The 20,997-nt window shown below is 36.6% G+C and overlaps 1 protein-coding gene across 1 annotated transcript in view; it reads left to right on the top strand.

Annotated features, from left to right (window-relative positions):
• MACROD2 (mono-ADP ribosylhydrolase 2) overlaps positions 1 to 20,997 on the top strand; it is a 2,049,910-nt gene that overhangs the window by 1,283,049 nt on the left and 745,864 nt on the right. Inside the window, exon 6 of the mRNA XM_040447744.1 lies at positions 4,103 to 4,224. Within this exon, the coding sequence (XP_040303678.1) occupies positions 4,103 to 4,224 (122 nt within the window). The remainder of the gene's footprint in view (positions 1 to 4,102; positions 4,225 to 20,997) is intronic.

Genomic DNA, 20,997 nt, shown 5'->3' on the forward strand with positions numbered 1-20,997 from the left:
TAGTAATACATCTTGGATATCTGTTAATATCCACATACAAATACCTTTGTTGCTCTTTTCACAGAAGCATAATATTTCATTGTATAAAGTACAATTATTTTACTAGTCTCTATTGATGGATATTTAGGTCGTTTCCAATGTTTGGATATTATATACAGTGGTGCAGTAAATGACCTGTATAAATGCCATTTTGCATACGAGTAAGCATATTATATACAATACCTTCCTAGAAATAGAACTATTGGATCAAAATGAATCTACATTTATAATTTTGATAGGAATGTTTAAAACACTGTCTCTGGGGATGGGACCAATTTGTACTTTAGTTGTATAAGCATGTTTGAGAAACTTGAACCATGACTGGTGCTCATTTATTTGTATAAGAATGAATTAAACTACTTAGAATCTATAGATCAATTCTTAATAGGCAAAGAGAAGAGGGATTGCATTTGAGAGCAGCAAAGAATCTTAGAGGCCGTCTTATTCAACTCCTTCTTTTAGCTTTGGAGAGGGAAACACAAAGAGTGACTTGTCTGAGGTTATGCAGCTGATTAGTGACAGATCTGGGGCTTCTGACTTATAATTGGATCTTAGGACTTAATGTGTAGTATGCTTTCCACATCAGAGCAGAGATGACAACTCTCATTCCTGCCTGTGTGTTCAAGATGTCTTGGACGCTGGTGGTTGTTGTTGTTGGTGGTGGTGGTAGTAATTGAGCCCCTGCATGCATCAGAAGTCAAATTAAACATTTCTGTTTACATGATCTTATTTATACCAAGGGATCCACATATTCATGTACCAGTGAAAGCATTGTCTATGGATTGAATTCATATATCTCACATATATGTGTCCACTATCAAGATGCTATTGTGTTTAATAAAATGTAAACTAATGCAAAGCATCATTGACATTATAATAGCTGTTTGTCTCTAACTTATTTTCAATCAATGGATTTTGAAACTACTATCGTGAAAGGGTAGTCTATAATATTTTTTATATGTAAACAGGATCCTTAATACTCACAAAGCTTGCAAGCTGCTTAAGGTTTCTTGTGACTGCCCAGCTATCATTCTCTACTCCACCTGGCTCCATTACAAAGTCTATTATTAATGATGTCCACATCACAGCAGAAACCACAGAGATCATCTGAGCAGCTTATTTGTTTTGTGGATAAGGAACCCAAGGCAGGGACCAGTGAAAAGATGGCTTCATCTGGGGCACTTGGCAAGTCAGGGCTGGAGCTGGAATTGGAAAGATGACCTCCTGACCGAGTTTTATAACAGGAAAAGAGGAACTTGTCAGTGTAGAAGAGTCACTCCTAAGTGCTATGAACAATTAAAATAATGAAGGAAATTTATTTTTGAGCCTCACTTTGATTTGCCTCCAGCTTTGTGGATCTGAGAGGTCATCGTGTTGGTCGATAATAACACTTGATCTTGGATGTTGTAAGTTTAATATAGAGCATAAAATACAGAGATCAATATTTTCATGTTGAGGAGGAATCTCATTGATTGGCTGCTTGTCTTCAGACTTTTAAATTAAATAGAAAACTATAAAAATGGAATAAATAATGTTTCATAAATTCCATTTGTTATGTGGACAATGATGTCTAAAGTAAAAAGCAAAGAAAAATGATTCTTTAAAATGTCCCTATTTCCTCCTTTTATGATCTCTCTCTCTCTCTCTCTCTCTCTCTCTCTCTCTCCCCTTCCCATTAATGCCTCTAAGCCCTGTTTTTACTTGGCTCAAGTAGACACATCTTTATGATCCCAGATACGAGGCACTTATTCTTGACCCTCTCCATCCATAAAATAAGGAAACCAAGGTCATATTCTATTGCTCCTTTATGTATTAAGTATCTGATGTACAAAGGCAATGGGTAAGGAGGGGAACCAAAAAACACAGACTTGTCCTTCAACAATGGCAGTGAGGGTGCCAGAGTTGCCCCAGCACAACATTTCCCAAAGATAAATTTGTCCCTTGAGGTACTCTGTAAAACATAGTTTTCAAGAGTCAAATGTATTCCATTCTGTATCCCTCTCATGGAGACTCACAATCCATTGTAGCATACTAAAGGTCTTAAAAGTTCTGCACTAAGGTAGCTGTTTTGATGTAACTTCCCCCAGTCACTCCCAAATTTAATTGACCTTTAAATTCACATCTTATGGTACCCACTTTTGGGAAATGTTTTCTGTAGAATCCTGTGTTGTTACTCTACAGCTTTTCTACCTTTGGATTCATTAGGGGATGTAGAATATCATAGGTGGGCACAAACACGTAGTCACAAAGGGGAAAGTGAAGAAAAGCTAAATACAACCTTCCTTCTTAATCTAGCATTTACTGCAATATGGAAGCTAATGTGAAATATTCATTAAAAAAATCACGACATATGGTACAGAGCTTGTATTGCTTCAATATATACAACTCTTACTTGTTACTCTTATTACAAAAAAATGATATCACTGTGTGCTAGGTTTTTTGTTTGTTTTGTTTTGTTTTCCTGAATATAACCTAATCTCCCTCTGTCCTCTCCTGTATTGCAGCGGTCCTCACTTTAAGCCAGGTTTGCCTGTGAAAGAATATCTGCATGAATTCACTGGTGATGTTTTTGCCTATTTTGATCACAAGATATCATCTTTAATATTATCTGACAAGGGTTTAAATACTGTTTCAGATTTAAAAGTTGAAATCAACATTTGTGGGATTTTCTCAAACATCAAGTAATATACTCAGTATTTAGCAGGCAAACAACAAAGCTTTTACCCTTAGTGACTTATTCGCTAGTGAAATGTCCTATGCAATTTAAAACTAGTCTCACTTTTGTAATGTGTTTTTGTCTTGTCATTATTGTTGAAATTAAGTGGTACTGGTCAAAGTAAATGATTTCACTTCATTATATGATTCCAATAATACTAGACCAAATTTGTCTTTCTGATCACAGGTGATTAGTCGTCATTACTTACATCAATGAAATGGGCTAATAATCCAGATTAACAGATAAAACTGGAAAGCAGATGTTATTAGGCATTCAAATAATTTGGCTTATAATTTTAGTTCTTTCTTATGATCCTTATTGACTTTAAAACTAGAACAGTTCAGGGGTGCCTGGGTGGCTGAGTCAGTTAAGCATCTGACTTCAGCTCAGGTCATAATCTTGTGGTTCATGAGTTTGAGCCCCGCATCTAGTTCTGTATTGACAGCTCAGAACCTGGAGCCTGCTTCAGATACTGTGTCTCCCTCTTTCTCTGACCCTCCTCTGCTCACACTCTGTCTCTCTGTCTCAAAAATAAATAAACATTAAAAAAAATTTTAAAAACCCAGAACAGTTCTATTTCATTATGGTCCTAAATGTAAAAATTTATGCGTGTGTAGATATTTAAAAAATACAATGACTGGTTGATGTACAAAAAAAAAAAAATCTAATCTTTTGTTTTACACATAAAGGCTGAAAGGTATAGATTGTATTTTGAAAGTTTTAATATAGTAAAAATTAGAAGCTAGGTAATTTCTAGGGAGTGTTATCCCTAGCATACCTCACTTATGTGAGGATTGGTAGGTTGCATTTTAAAACTGGTAGCAATATTTTGAAGTTATTCCTTTTAGGGTTATCACTGATTGTTATAAATTATCTTGGCACATTTTCAGAAACTTGCCCTTTTTTATTATTGTGTACAATGCCTAAAACTGTTGTCTTATTTATAACTAAAGTGATGTGTAGCATTGGCTCTTCCCATGTCAATTCAGAATGCTCATTTTGCAGGCAATTATTTCTCAGTTTATTTCCCACCATGGATTTGTCTTTTGCCAGGGTGCCAATTATTCACATCTTGTGTTATAATCTGTCTCACTTGGATCTGACCAATAACGATGGAATAATTTACTGCTAGGGGATGCCCTTTCACAATGATCACCTTCCTGGGCAATTGTCTACTTTAAGAGGCTGTGCTATATAAAATTTTTTACCAGAGAAGCATTTGCATTATCAATATTTCTTAACTTGCTCCCGGCTTCAACACAAATACCTAAAATAAATAAAGTGCCAATTTGTGAAAAGTGAAAAACACCTTGCTTATGCTATTTCTTCTTCCTTTTGCATGTGCAGATGTCATCCACACTGTAGGACCAATAGCCAGAGGCCATATTAATGGTTCCCACAAGGAAGACCTTGCAAATTGCTATAAATCATCTCTGAAGCTGGTGAAAGAAAATAACATCCGATCAGTTGTAAGTAATTTTATGTTTCTTATTTCTTATTCATTTCAGCCTTTATATTTGGGAAATCAGACTTGTCCAAAATGACAGTAGGAAACCATTTCTAAAATTTGGAAAACTAAGGTTAAGTTTCTCAGTAAGTGATGTGGGCACTATTTTGTGTACCCTAAATATTTACTTAATTATCCATGATGGTTTAGGATTTAACACTGTAGGATCACACAACCAGAGCCATCTCATCTACTTTCTTCCAATCATTGTGCCACTGGCTTTTGAAGAAAGTGTGTGTGTGTTTGCATTTTAACTTGAAATTTGCTGCTTTTTAAATCTGTTTGGCTCTTCTTAAACTATGCCACATCCCTTCTAAGCTTTATCTGTTTAGACAGAGTTCAAAAAAATGTGGGTCTAGTCTATTTCCTTACCAGCAGGCTGGGATGAAAGGAAGTCTCTTCCAGCTGGATTTGGAAGTATTTGTTCACCTGCTTTTCTTTTGCAACATGTCCTACGTTTATTACATATCAATTACACCAGGAAAATAAAAGTATGAGAAAAATGAGAGTGTAAATACCCAGTAGTAAATTAATTTGGGCAGAATCCCTGGGATTCTTTTCACATAGATTATAACCTTGGTGAAATGCTGGGACAGGAAAATAGTTAAACAATTGACTTCTTAGCAGGCTGAAAGGATCAGCCTTGCTTAGGGGGTCACAAAATTGAAGGCTTTATTACTTGTATAAAGGAGCATTGAGAGACACATTTAGATAACCTGGGATAGTGGCTGGACTTTTCGTGCATGGTTATAATTTTGAAATGTCTTTTTTAGTGCACATAGGTGGGTTTGCTTAAAATAACAAAACTTTTTTTTTGCAAGCTAATTTTATGGCTTTTAAACCTTTGCATAATTATTAAGAGATGAATATTTTATTTTACTCTTTCATTTTTTATTTTTTTTTCTTTAAAATTAAATCAGTAAGTAAGACTACTCTGTCTTAGAGGAGAAAGCTGAAGTTCAGAGAGAATGAAGCAAAGCAAACTACTGAACCAGTAGATTTTGTTCTTTACAGCAAAATAAAGAAACTCAAAACAGGTGTGCATACACGTTTAGGGAATAATTAAAATTTTGTCAATGTGGCTTATTGATTCAAAAGGTGGGGGCTGAAATGCTTGGAAAAATGGATATGTAGAGAAGTTTCTAGCCTGGCAAATATAGACCTTGAGACCTGAAGAGAATTGGCTAATGAATTCACTGGCATCTCTAATGACCCCTTTCCTAAAGACAGGAGAAAGTAAGATGCTAGACAACTATAAATAGTGTAAAAACAGCACCCATCCTTTTAATAGGAAAAAGAAACATCCCTAACCATGATGATCTTAAGACAATCATAGCTGCTGTTATACTACTTGCCACTATTAGGTAAGAAGTGGGTGAATTATAGACTGAGTTAAATTGACATTTATGAGATGACCTACAGATGGACCGAGACTACTCTAATCATCCTGGGATTGGATGAGGTCTATCTTAATATCTTGGATGATGATTTTGAGGGGTTAATTATATCTCACTTGGTGCTAAATTAGCAGGTGGTGCTAAACTAAAGTCACTTTAATATTAGTAAACAAAAATAGAGGTGGAAAATATTTGCGAAATGTGAAGCAAAATGTCAGTTAAATTAATCATATGTTATGTCATTGTTGAATGGAGTTTCTATCAAATGTCTTGTCTCTTATTCACACACAAAAATCCATTTTCCTTCCTTCCTTCCTTCCTTCTTTCCTTCCTTCTTTCTTTACCTCCTTTCCTTCCTTCTTCTCTGCCTTGCACCTTTCCTCCATGCTTCTTTCTTTTCTTTTCTTCTTTCTTTCTTTCTTTCTTTCTTTCTTTCTTTCTTTCTTTCCTTCATTTCTTCTGTCCTTCCTTCCTTCCTTCCTTCCTTCCTTCAAGGAGGAAACAAGGCTTTGTATTTTATATGGAATGTCATGTTCTTGCCCAATGTTAAAAAATTATAATGCTTAAAAAATCATAATATTAATGTCATCAAATCCTCATTATGTGGGGAAAATGGAAAATTCTTAGCAACTTATTGCAACTGGATATATGTTTGATAGTGTAGGCTTATACTTTATAGACTTATTAAAATAGATAGGGAGCGATTATTGCTATAAAAAGCCTGGATAGTAAGATAGAAAGTAAACTTAACTTGAGCTCATTTATAATACATGTCAAAGAAAATTTCTCAAAAACCCTTTTACCAGTGCTTGCTTTACAGTTACCCCTGTGTGACCACAGGCAAGCCATGTCAACACTTCGTAGCCTCAGGAGAAAACATGTTTCATAACTTCAATTTCTACGTACAAAGAATCACCAAATTATTACTGTTATCTAGATATATCTAACTCAAGAGGCTGTTATGGGGGTCAGTTGAGATAATGGATGTAAGACAACTGGAAAAATGTAATTCTCTATCAAAGTATTTGGTAATATTACTTTAAGTATAAGTTATTTTCACATTTTATGATTTGGCAAATTTAAGAGATTGAGATCATTCTTACTTTGGCATCTATTCTGAAAACCAGACCTCTAAACATTCATCATGTCATTTCTTGATGCTATTAAGACAGAAATAAATTATTACCAAGTATTCAGTTAGTACATTTGCAAAGGAAAAACTCAATTGTTTTCTCCCCTGTGTAGGGGAAAACTTTGTTGGTTTTTTTTTTTTTTGACTTAAAAAAATTTTTAAATGTTTATTTTTGAGAGAGAGAGCATGCACATGCATGAATAGGGGAGGGACAGAGAGAGGGAGAGAGAGAGAGAAAGAATATGAGTGAGGTAGCAGCAGAGAGAAAGAGGGACAGATGATATGAAACAGGATCCCTGCTGACAGCAGAGAGTCCAATGTGGGGTTCAAACTCACGAACCATGAGATCATGATCTGGGCTGAAGTCGGACGGCTAACCGACTGAGCCACCCAAGCGCCCCCAAATTTTGTTCTTCTTGATTTTGTGTTTATTTCCTGTAAGTCTTCTTTTCTTTTCACACAAATCCCTTCACTTCTGGTTACCAAATATGTGGAGATTTCTCCTCATACCCAGCAATTCACGGGCCACCATATGGGTGTCCTACATTTAATTCAGTTTTGATACTAATTACCTGGCGATAGTGTCAGATCTCCTAGGTTAAGGGCCCAGTCCCAAATGGTCCGATCCCTAACCCCAGTTTTCTCCACACTTAAACCCTTCAGATGCCAGTAGCAAGCTCAGTCTCTGAACCAACCAGCTATAGATACAAGGTTCCAATGACCTCCTCCTTGGGTTCAGTTAATTGCTAGAGAGGCTCACAGAACTCAAGAATATACTTGCTTACCGTTGCCAGTTTGTTAAAGGATGTGATAAAAGATATAGATGAACATCCAGGTGAACGGGTATATAAGGCAAGGTCAGGGAGGGCCCCAACTATAGGAGCTTCTGTCCCTGTGTAACTGGGGTGTTTTACCCTTCTAGTATGATTGTGTTTGCCAACCTGATAGCTCTCTGAACCCTGTCCTAATGTGAGACTCCCTCACAGTTGACCAATCATCAACTCCACTTCTAGTCCTTCTTTCCTGTTTGGATGATGAGAGGTAAAGCTGAAAATTTCAAGCTTCTAATCATTGTTTGGTCTTTCTAGTGACCAGCCCCCATCCAGGACCTAGTCAAGAGCCCAACAAGAATTGCCTCATTAGAAAAAAAGTTGCCCCTAGTGCTCTTATTACTTAGGAATTTACAAGGTTTTTCAGAGTCCTGTGTCAGAGATGTAGTCAAAGACAAGTATTAAAACAAGAGATGCTTCTAAGCTTCTTATTACTTAGAAAATTACAAGAGCTCTGTGTCAAGAACTGGGGACAGAGACCAATATATATTTTCTATTATCTTATAATAAATTTATTCAGGCAATTAAAACTATTATTAATGTTGTTTATAACTATTAGTGTCATCTTATTTCTAAGCATGAATAATATTGTTACTATTACCAACTCATATTTGTATTGGAAGTACAGAACATACCATAGACTTCTATTGCTCAGTAGATGCATTGAATTGAATTATACGACTCTTGTCATCAGAATTAACTGTATTAAATTTATAGTCTAATCTTTCACTTTTCAAAAAATAGTCATATAATTATGGTTTCTCCCATGATGCATCATTTTACAACAAAGATACAAAAATGAATGAAGATTATCTATTTACAGTAGGGTAGCAGATATGTAACAAAGTAGCTGTAAAGCAATATGGTAAAGGCCATAATGGTCTGGACCAGCTAGGTTGTGGTACAACTACAAATAACCTCAAAATCTCAGCAGCCTGTGTTCAGAGCCCCTGGCTTATAGACATACCATCATCTCACAGCTGTCGTGTTTCAAACTGACAACCTGCTCAGCCATAGAACAGAGACCTTGCAAACTCATGCATTAACTTTTTACCACCTCAGCTTAGACATGACACACACCATTTCTGCTCCCATTTCATTGGCCAGAACTATTCACATAGCCCTGTCTAGTGGCATGGGGGCCAGAGAAATATCCATGAATAAATGAAATATTTGATAGGCACTGCTTTTCTGCCAAAGTTAAACCAAAGGCTTTGGGATCACAGTACAGTGGTCAGAGATATCTGCCATATTCTAATTTCTCCAAAGGAATTCTTTAAAATTTTTTTTTCAACGTTTATTTATTTTTGGGACAGAGAGAGACAGAGCATGAACGGGGGAGGGGCAGAGAGAGAGGAGACACAGAATCGGAAACAGGCTCCAGGCTCTGAGCCATCAGCCCAGAGCCTGACGCGGGGCTGGAACTCACGGACCGCGAGATCGTGACCTGGCTGAAGTCGGTCGCTTAACCGACTGTGCCACCCAGGCGCCCCAGGAATTCTTTAAAATTTTAATGGAGGTAAAACAAATACTGTGGTCATTTATTTATTTTTTAAAAAAATATTAATAAGACTTATCAGTACCAAGACATTTTAAGCATCTTCTAAGACCCAGAGGGTATAATGATTGTCTTCACATATATAATTTGTCTCAATCTCCTGCCCATCCAGACAAATAAATAGACCAGATCATCATATCCATTGTGTGATTTGAGAGCAATCTCTAGCTCTCATCACTTTTAAATATCTTCCCACAGATGTCTGAAATTCCATAATTAATGAGTAATTTATGATGGTCAGACATTGTCCTTTCTCTGCAATTTTCCTTTAAAATGCAAATACTCAGGAGATCTGTAGATAATTAATTTCCTAATACCCTAACATGAAGAAATTTATCACATTACTTTTCACTTTAGCAGCATAAATTAGAGGATGATAAAAGTGCTCAGCATCTCAGCCTGAGGGAGGAGGGGAATTGGAAGGGGGTCTGGAGGAAGGTTGAGAGAAACAGAAAACACAGAAACAGAAAACAGCGGGATACAAATAAATTTCATGTACCTCCCAGTTTTGCTAAAAAAGAAATTTTTAAATAGAGAAGGGGGAAAAGTTATAGTTACACATAACTATCTAGAAGTAAGGTAGTTATTTCGTTTTTGGAACATGTTGTAGACAAAATTTGTTCACTATGAAAAAAATAATACTCCTTTATTAATTTAAGAGATAAAGTTTCCTTATATTTCTCTCCTCTGTCCATTCTTCTTGGTGGCTTCTTTCCAGTATATGTCTACATGTTTGCTTTAGGTTGTAAAAGGATAAAAGTAATCAATAAATCTAATGGTTCATTTTACAGTGGCACATCTCTTCTGTGAATTATTAATTAGCACAGCTTTGTTAATAGTGATGAATGTTTAAATTTACAATTTCAATCATGATTCTTCCTCAAGTCTTAAAGTTTCAAATGAAAAATCTGAATAATCTTTCATGCTCTCTAGACCTCATTTTTGCATGTATCTTATTTCTTCCAACTTACTTCAAATAAAATTCACTTATTTTCCTCCAACCATGAATTCCTGTTGGGCAAAATTCAAATATATGCAAATTCACTTTGTGTACGTTCTCCACAACCTTCAGAGTGTTGATTCTTGGATAGGCAAAGTATAAGGCACTATGGAGGGGATAATTAGAAAAAGATTAGACTAGAAATGGGAATAGGAAAAAAAAAGGTGAAAGAAAAGTGAAAGAGGGTACAGATTTTTTCTAAAACTTTGGGAAAGATAAAGGTAAGTGTCAAAGAATGGATCCAAGTCTTAGAACCGCAGAATTCTAACACATGTGACTTGAGAAATGAATAGTCAGGCTGGTGAAATTAAACAACTAAATTATTTTGATTTCTGGGACAATGCTGTGCCCTGAGGAAATTAAAAGGGTGTTTTGGGACTGGAAGAGTACTTCACATATACAGAATATCCTTTTGAATGTATATTACCTAACACACACAAATGGAAGTTATTTATATTATTTGCTGAATATCTTGGTGAAATTTCAGGGGCGAGTATAGTGTTGAGGGCAGTGAGGAAAGATTCCAATTGCAATTGGATGGACAGACTTATGTAGAGATGCTATAGTAGCACAGACATTATCTTACGCATCATAATGTCTTTGTTGTTTTCAAGTGAGCATAGAAATATTTTATAAGGGTTTTTGTAAGTTTCTTGCCATCTATTTTTCTCTTTTTTTTTCACTGTGACCTTAAATGTCCTCAGTGGCAAATTCTTCTACCATCAGTTTCAGTTTTAGAAATGTAATCCATGCCTTTCAAAATCTGTACCTTATTACTTCAGAAGTAATAACTTCCCAGGGGCTCCTGGGTGCCTCAGTCTGACTTGCATCAGACTTTTAGTTTCAGCTCAGGTCAGGATCTCATGTTCATGGGTTCGAGCCCCACACTGGGCTCCGCACTGACCACGTGGACCCTGCCTGGGATTCTCTTTATCTCCCTCTCTCTCTGCCCCTCCCCCAGTCTCACAGGTTCTATCTCAATTAAAAAAAAAAAAACTTTAAAAAATAACTTCCAATGGAAAAGACAATGGACTTACAATGTCGGTGCTAACCTCTAAGCATTACAACAGTAAGCAAATCCTATGTTTCATTGTTTCACTGCAGTGTAGGTTTTCATTTTAAGGTGTATTCAAGTGCGCCTTATTTTCTTATACAAGTTCCCTTCTGAGAGGGTTGCCATGGCAATGAGTTCTCAGTTTGAGATTCTTAAATGCTGGTTTTATTTCATTATCTGAGTTTCCATTACAGGCCACATCAATCAATGCAGTCCCTTCTTCAAGAAGACTTCTGCAGCCTTGAAAAGATGACCCTTTAATTTGTTACCTCTGCCCCTGCCTAACTTGGCACCACCATTTCCCAGCCAGTACTTCATCTCAAAGCACCCCCTGCAACAGAGCCATTGGTGTGACCTTTCCCCATCTCTTTTTAGGCAGCATCTAGTCTTGGTTCTCAGTTATCTCATTTATAAAAGATAATGCTAGGTGTCCATGTCCTTCCTAGCTGGAATTCTAACAGCTCTGTGACTAATGATACTATTAATAAATAACAAGAACACAAGCATTTTTACATTTGCACTTCACTTTATAGTTTACAACAGTGTGTTCCTATACATCATCTCATTTGTTATTTAAATTCTCCTGCTAGCTCCTTGTATTTCTTTGATTTAGCAAAAGAGGGGAGAACAAGGTTAAATCAATATTTTTCTTTCTTCTTTTTTCCCTACATTCCTAAACTGGCCATACATCCTAACTGTGCATAAGGGTACAAAATCTATAATAATATTCTCATCAGGTCATTATTACTGGTAATAACCAGTGACCAAGAAAGGACAGCAGAGATGAGGAAGTGAGAAAACATGGAATGACAGTAAATTCATAGACCATGCCTGGAAAACTTAGAGTTATATACCTCGACCCATGTTGTCATATATTGCATAATTCATACCACCTGGTGGTATGAATCAGAGAGATGACTTGGGTTACAGAGATCAGTCATTTAGCCAGACAATATAATAATAAGAATAGCTAATATTTTTGAACTGTCACTTTGTGCCAGACATTGTGTTTTACTCATTTAACCTTGGAACAGCTTGAGTTAGAGTGTGGTTTCTTCCACTTTACAGATGTGGAATATGAGCCAGAAGGACCATGAGTAAATTGCCTAAGGTCTTACCTCTAACAAAAAGTAGAGGTGGGAGTTAAATTGGGAAAGTCTAAATCCAGTGCCTTTTTCCTTTCCTCTGCCGTTTTATGTCTTTTATTTTTTACTTGTGTGTTTATTACTAATTAATTAATTATCTTTTTAAAATAAATAAACCCATGGTATTTTATACTACTGCCTTGTAGGGAGATTTTGTGAACATGGTTTTGGACAGTGAAAACAATTGGAGGGTACCACTAGCATTTTGTGAGCCACAGGTGCTGCAATGTGTGGGCTGACCAGACACACACTGAGAAACTGTCCCTTATCCTGCACAACATGTGAATGTTTTGCCTGACAGTCATATAAGTAAAGCCTATTTATAAACAACAAGGTACACTACAAACAGAGTTTTTGTTTTCAGTATGTGAATGAACCACCATGAAAATTAAGGGAAGTTTGTGCTTAGCTTGCTCAGCGTTTTGCCTAGGGTCCTGAGAAAACCCTGCCATCGGTGGCCGCACCACTTAGGGTAGTTGGCAATACATTGCACTTGCGTGAGTCTGCATTTGCAGATGTTCTTTTCATGGTGATTCCATGTAGGAAAGCAACTGTTTAACCCTTTCATACGTGCTGCTTAATTCATTGTGTGTTACACTATGCAGTAGGTAGCCATGTCTTGAGTATTTACTTTGAGAACAGAACTTTACCTTGTCACTTTCCCTTTGCATCTCTTTCATATCACCCCTATGACATTATATTCACTTTTAAAAAATTGATGTATTGTCTTGATTTGGATTCCCCTGAAAGCAGACCCGGAGACAAAGATTTGTGCACAAGTAGTTTATTCAGGAGGCTACGACAGGAAGCACTGGCAGAAGTATGGGGAAGTGAGAAAGGGAAGGGAAGGGAGCCAAGAGTCATATTACAAGGAAGTCACTACTTTGGGCAACAGAGGCTCACTCTTGCTGGTGAGCTCTCTGGAAACCATATAGAACATGCCTACAATTGTCCCATCTGGAGAATGAGGGGAGTTGAGCCATTTATATTTCACCTCCACCTGTGGCTGGCTGAGGACTGTTCCTGGGGTAGTAATTCCCTAGACTTTCCTGTCTGCTCCTTGGCCAGCCTGAGAGAAAACCCTGAGGCAGAATCACATACAGAGACTTGCTGGAGGGTGCTATGCATGGGCAGGTACTGGAACTCTGAGTTCTGGGAGGATGTGGGTGGGTCCCTGGCACTTTCTGCTTCCTGGATATGGGTAAGTATTACTATTAATAGATGTCATTTCAGTGTATTCAAGAGGTCTTCTCAAAATATTTATTATGGGTCTGATTGAATTGAGACCATTGGGTTAAGTTAAACTGAGTTTCCAGTAGGGTAATATGCCAAACACAGGTTGTCCAAAGATTTTTATTCTTGAACTCAGTCATACAACTTCTCTGCTTCTTTTGAGTATAGTAAGATATACATGTTACAAGGATGGCAATTAATGTGACTAGTGTTGTATCCTATGAATGAACAGAGTTATTGAAAATGAATGTAATTCTTACGTAGTGGAGAAATAATATCACAATATTGTGTCACCTTGGTTGAACTTTTTTCTTAACATCTCATGACACTAAATTTTGAATCATCATGTCAAACAGCTGAAAAGTTGGCTACCCAAGGCTGGATGTATATAAAATTATTAATCAATTAGGAGACACAATACAAATTGACGGTTAGCAATTTGCTAAGGTAGTTACCTCATATTTTTCCAATATAATGATTCATCCAAATTATGTCTTCTTTTAACGTTTCGGGAAATAAGGTATCTTATATTTTCTTCAAAATCTTACAATATGCCCATAATCAATTCTTTCTGTAAGTGTCTGAAATTTTTGCTTCATCTTTTATAGTTTGAAAGAATTATTTTTAGTCACTTGTGCTTTCTGCAGATATGGTAGCAAAAACCAAGGAAATTTTATTTAAAGTGAAAGTATAAAACATCTCAATTTAACCAGATTTGTCCACTTAATTATTTTCAGTTCCTTTTACAAGGCTAGGGAACATTCCCAGGAAAATCATTACTGGTTTCTACAACAGTGTCTTCCAGAGGCATTACTGGCCCAGCGCACTGTCAAAGAAAGTATATTACAGTGAAATTTGTATAGAAACTATAAACAGATTTGCAAGGCAAACGTTCATCTCGAGTGTTTTATTTTTCCCTGACCTGAGCAGCAGTTATCAGATTACTGTATCATGAGGAAAATAGTCAATTCAAAACACGGACCATGGAGTCCCGAGCCTACCATTAGATTTGAACAACAGGGCAATTTTGTCATATATCTAGAGGGTTAATAGTCTAGAGGAAAGGCAGCAGCTTTAAACTGTGTATTTCTTCTTGCAAATGTTCAGATATGTTTTTCAGAAGAACAATTTCAATGTATAGAATATAAGCTATTCTTAGGCTGTTAAACTGAGACACTAAAAGAGCAAAGCAAATAAAACCAATACCACTTTGAAAATAAAAATAAACCTGTCAGTATCGAGAAAGCTCTCTAGACTTGTTTATGTACTATTCAATAGAATTATAAAGAGCTTTTTTTTTCATGGAAAATGTGTTACAGATTCAGTTTAAGCCACACCATAGCAATCTTTGTTTTGAACACTTACACATGCTCCTGAAATGTGTAGAAGGTGAATTACCTTGGCAGGTGTGTCTAGTTATATCTATGGCTTAAGTATAACAGTATATTAACCACCCAGATCTTTGTCCCTGTGAGCTGAATAATTTTAGTGCAACCTTTCCATCTCTTCTGAATTGTTTGGGAAATTTCCATGCTGCAACTCAAATGTTTAAAAATATAACAGAAAAATATAATAATATAACAATGATAAATAATAATAGTAGGTTCATCCCAACATTTTCATGAGACTCAGATGCTACAATTTTTATGAAATGCTTTGCAGACTGCATAGTAAGTTTCATTAGTAAGGTTCATTAGTAGTAATTTGTCCAACAAATAGGTATTCAGCAACTATTATGTTCTAGTCACTATTCCAAGTACTTGGTGCTTGTTGAGTTTATATTCTACTTGTAGTAATTTTTATTATGACTAGCAGTAGTATTAGAACCATTATTATTAGTTTGACAACATGTCTAAATGCTATGGCTTTTATTATTATTACATCCCTGCAAAATTATCTCACCATTACTTTTTTTTTACTTCATTTCTGTAATTCCTGAATATTGGACAAGCTAATAAGTAATAGAGCAGAGTATAGATTCATAAAATGACAGTTCTGTGAAATGTTAATGACATAACTCTCAGGTAACATACATCCATAAGGATAGAGGATTATATGACTAGTCCTATAAAGACAGCAAAGAGTCATAGAAGCAGTTCCTAAAGTTATTTTAAAAATTTCAAGTGCTCCCAATTTTATTTTATTTTTTTTTAAATTTTTTTTCAACGTTTATTTATTTTGGGGACAGAGAGAGACAGAGCATGAACGGGGGAGGGGCAGAGAGAGAGGGAGACACAGAATCGGAAACAGGCTCCAGGCTCTGAGCCATCAGCCCAGAGCCCGACGCGGGGCTCGAACTCACGGAGCGCAAGATCGTGACCTGGCTGAAGTCGGACGCTTAACCGACTGCGCCACCCAGGCGCCCCAAGTGCTCCCAATTTTAGAAACAAATTCTCATAGATAGAACCTTCAGAAATTCTAAACATAGGAAATATAATTCAAAATGAAAACAATGCTGAACAGTGAAGAAAATGCAAGAAAGCCTAAGAAAAATAACTGCTTTTTCTTTTTAAATTGAAATGGCAAAAAGTAAATGATTTCACAAAAATATACTAAGAAGCAAATACACAATTCTTGATTTTTCCATACTTGTTTCTCTGCCCATTGGCTGATCCAGGACCAGTGGTGCAGGCTGGGAAGAATAATGAGAGGAATTACAATAGCTTGTGTATCAGTTACGTTATTTAAAAATGAGTGTGAATCTACATACCTCACAATGTAATGCACAAGAGCCTAAGAGCACACTGCAAAATACATGCAAAAATGTGAGCCAAATTTGAATTTAATTTTCTCTTGCAAAGGGCAGAGAAATGTCTCTGCCCTAAGTTTGCATAAACTAAGATCTCTTGGTTATGCCTTTCAGGGAAGACTAACTGCTCTGTCAACTCTTTCTGCTTCCAGTTTTACAAAATCTTGCTTATCTGATTAACTGCAATTGCAGCTACTCTAATCATGTGTATTCATGAGTATTTGTGGGTCAGGGTCAAGGGGGAAGGAAGGCTATCTCTCCTCCAGTATTACACAGTATTTCTTCTTCAGAGCAAGTCTTAGTTCCTCTGTTTTCTGCTGGTTAAGGTTTATTGTTTATCTCACCCATAACATAAACATGAGAAAAAAGATGTATATTATTTTAAGGCGATCTTATTACCGCTCATTTAATAGCAACGCAAAAGCAGAATCCGGTGAATTTATATGCAAGTGATGAGTTTCATACCTGGAAAGCTGGGATACCAAAGGAGGATTTTCAATTGCCTAATTTGGATGTTGAGTCATGGAAGAATTTGAGGCATGGAGTGCTTGTTGGTTTGATGCCTCACTGATCCCCAGACTGGTCTGACTTATATGGCTGAATAGGCAGACACTTCCTTCCCTTTCACCACTTCATCTGTGTCACTCTAACTATTATGGTTTTGGACAAAAAAGTGTAACATTCCTAGAGAAAGAAGGTCCCAGAATTCCAACAGATTTTCTCTGCTAAAAAGTCTAAATAAACTCTTAGGATCTGATTATACCTTTAGTATTAAGAATTTTAACAAACTCAAAAAAAAATAATAATTTTAACTAACTCAACCCCAGTATAATGTTTTTTTTTTAAATTATGGGTAATTTGAAACCTTCTTTCTTTTAAACAGTGGTAAAGGCAAACTTTGCAAACATCTTTCTTTGCATTTCATAAAATCTAATTTATCTGGCAATGGATAGAAATTAAACATACACTTGCCAGTATTTCCAAGTAGCCTGCTGGTTTACCTGCACGCATTTGGATACTGTAAGCCATTACTTAGTAGAATTATTTCAAATTCAAGCTCAGTAGATCTATTCATAATGTTATATACCTGTGATATTATCACCAAAGTATAATATCATAGACTTCCTGTAAGTAATTCAGAGATGTGACTTAATTGATAGTAACTATTCAGATAGTATTAATGTGAGACATGGAGAATAAGCATCTGAAATGGATAATTTCATATTTGTTTCATGTGTCCATTTATATTCCACATTATATTATTTTGATTTAAATAAAGAGAGGAAATTTTCTCAGGGTTAAGTCTTACCTGTCTTCTTGTGGAGTTGATTTTTTCTAGACTAGAAATTTTCATCCAGTGTAAGGGTTCTGACATATTGCATCAACACACTTCTATTGCTTTAAACAAGAAAATATATTTTATCAGTGTCCTATGACAAGTGAGGAGGATGCTTTTACGGTACTCAAAATGTATTTATATTATTCCACTAGAAAAAAAAATGTCAGGGGCTAATTTGGGACCAGGCACTGCCAATTTTATCATTCTAGTCACACAACCTGTGTGACAGCATTTCCACTTTTGACAAATGTGGCTTAAATAATAATCAAATGAATGTCCAAGCTTTAAATATGTATTTCTCGAAGGGCGTATACTATAAAGAAAATTTAAAGATATTATGCTTTGGGAAAAATGTAAGAAGCAGTTTGAAGAATTGGATACTTCAGCTTTAGATGATACTCTGCCTCTTTTTTCAATAACCCTGATTTGATGGCATGAATAGAAGTGTCCAGATATAGTGAACCACGGGCTAGAATCACATCATAAATCGGTTTGAAGAACTACAAAGACATATGATTTTGATGCTAGTGAATCATCTTCTCTCAGTGTTAAAGGTATTAATATAATTGAAGTTCATCTTCTTTGAAAGTTTCTCATTAGTACATTGATATTTTGAGGAGTACATTGATAAGCCAGTAGCATAATGAATGGGATGTACACACACATACATGTTTGTATGTTGGAAATCCACATCACTTCCTAGTTATATCATACCTGAGTTTTGTCATTTATATCATACCTGAGTTTTGTCAGTGCATTTTTCTATGTGTTTGTAACACCTTGATGTTGATATGGTTTCAGAATGACTTTGTGGTATCACTGGAAGGAAACTGACCTAAGAATTTGAAAACTAATATTTGAATCCTGTCCTTTCTAATTGATTGCTATGTAGACCCATCTTTATTTACCTGTGAAATGGGGATAATAAAATCTGCCCTTAATAATATCAGTGGAAGAGAACAAGTGTTTGTGAGGATGTGGAGAAGTTGGAACCTTCATATGTTGCAGTGGGAATATAAAATGGTACATTCAACATGGGAAACTGGTTGGCACCTCCTCACAGGTTAAAGATAGAATTATACTCAAAGAAAACAAGCCAAATGTCTATCAGTTAATGAATGGATAAACAAAACATAGTCCATCCATACAATGGGATATTATCCAGCAATAAAAAAAAATGAAATACCAATACTTGCTATTACATGCCTGAACTTTGAAAGCGTTATGCATGAAAAAAGCCAGTCACAAAAGGCCACATGTTGTGATTCCATTTGTATGAAATGTCCATAATAGGTAAACCTATACACACAGAAGGTAGATTAGGAGCTGGGGGTAGGAGATGAGGTAGAAATGAGTAACTACTAATGGGTATCCAGTTTCTTTTTGGGGTGAGGAAAATGTTCTGGAATCAGATAATGACCACATGTGCGCAACTCTGCAAAAAGGCCAAAAAACACTAAATTACGCATTTTAAAATGGTTTAAAATGAACGTTATGTTGTATGAATTATATCTCAATAAAAATGTAGAAACCCTGGTCTGTGTCAAAGAATTGTTAAGAAGAAGGACAGTTCCATAGAATCTAAATCATATTCAATAATTCATGGCACTGCCTAGTGAAGAACACAGGCCTCAGTGTTTTTAACCAGATAAAGAGGGTTTGCATTAAAATTAATTTATGTCCAGTCCTGGGAAAAGTCATATAGAGGGATAATGTCACTCAGAACACTTGCTGTGAAGAGTTTACAAGAAAGTTATAAATTGCACAAAAAATTTTATTTTAAAGAATGGAAGGCACAGGAGAGATGTAGAGAAATGGAGCTTTCTGTTGCAATTTGCCACTATCCACTTTATATGTTAATAGTAATTGTATTAGGGGCGCCTGGGTGGCTCAGTCGGTTAAGCAGCTGACTTCGGCTCGGGTCACGATCTCGCGGTCCATGAGTTCAAGCCCCGCGTCGGGCTCTGTGCAGACAGCTCAGAGCCTGGAGCCTGTTTCACATTCTGTGTCTCCCTCTCTCTGACCCTCCCCCGTTCATGCTCTGTCTCTCTCTGTCTCAAAAATAAATAAACGTTAAAAAAATTTTAAAAAAATAGTAGTTGTATTATAACTCCAAAACCCAGACTGGACTACAAAACCCTGATGATCAGAAGCTGCATTTGGTTCATCTTCATTTCTTCGCACCCCTGGACACAGTGCCCTGCCTACATTCCATGCTCAACTGAGATCAGATGAGCTTTGCTGAAACTTTTTCTTTTTTCTCTTTTTTTAAATCAATATTCTATTTGGAACACTAAGCAAAGTCTACAGGCTACTGAATGAACTTCAAGAACCACCCTCTGAGGGCCTTGCGTGCTGTCCCTTTCGTGTTTACATGAGGAAGAATGTAAGCTCACCCCAGGATTCCAGGCAGAGCCAGAATTGAGGTCAGTTCATTCCATGATGCCTCTAGCCCACCATGGTGTGTCCTCTTCCAAACTCTCTTTTCAGGGCTGTTCTCTGCAACTTCCCAGGTGTGATTATTGTGTGATGCTCCCTGCCCTTCTTTGCCCTTATCTAACTTGAGCTCCCTGCAGTACTTGACACCAGGACCATTCATTTGGGACTCCTGCCTCTCTTAGCTCCCAGAATAATTCTCTACTCTCTTTAATTCCTTCCTGCCTGATCATTCTTTCTTAATAGTCTTGGTGGTGACCTCTCTAGCATAAACCCCCTGTGACTTCCCTTGTTCACCCTCTGCTCTTCTTGGACAGCAAAATGTCTTTCCTTAGCAGCATCAGTCAAGCTCTAACACTTTGGTGGTGTTGGGGCTTCAATTAGTACTTATGTCTTTCTGATTCCCAGATAATAGCTTGAGCTAAGACTTTTCTTGCTATCTCCACAACTAAATATCTAACTGCTTGATGGAAAATTCCACTGTGTGTCCCACAGTGCCCTCAGTCTTAGTGTGTCGGGGGTAATCTTCTTGAATTCCTGTGGCTAGTGCCTTTGTGAATGTCACCAATAGAACCACAATGTGCAGCTGGAAATCCAGGAGTCATTCTAGATTTCTCTGCCTCACTCCTCTCCTTCCAATGAGTCATCTATTGTAGTTCCTTTGACTTCTGTAATGTCTCTCCTATCCTGTCTTCTCTCTATAGCAGACCCTGAACAAGTATCTGGGTTCAAGAAATTTATTGAGGAGTTCATTTTTCCCAGGATGCACCATGGGGCAGTAGGAAAATCAGATGGGAAAGAGGAAAACCTATAATGGGTATGACAGTAAAGAGATTATTACCAATAGAAGCTGAGGCAGTCT

This window comes from Herpailurus yagouaroundi, unplaced genomic scaffold (genome assembly GCF_014898765.1).
Source record: "Herpailurus yagouaroundi ecotype Mexico unplaced genomic scaffold, PumYag 196, whole genome shotgun sequence".
Classification (NCBI taxonomy): Eukaryota; Metazoa; Chordata; class Mammalia; order Carnivora; family Felidae; genus Herpailurus; species Herpailurus yagouaroundi.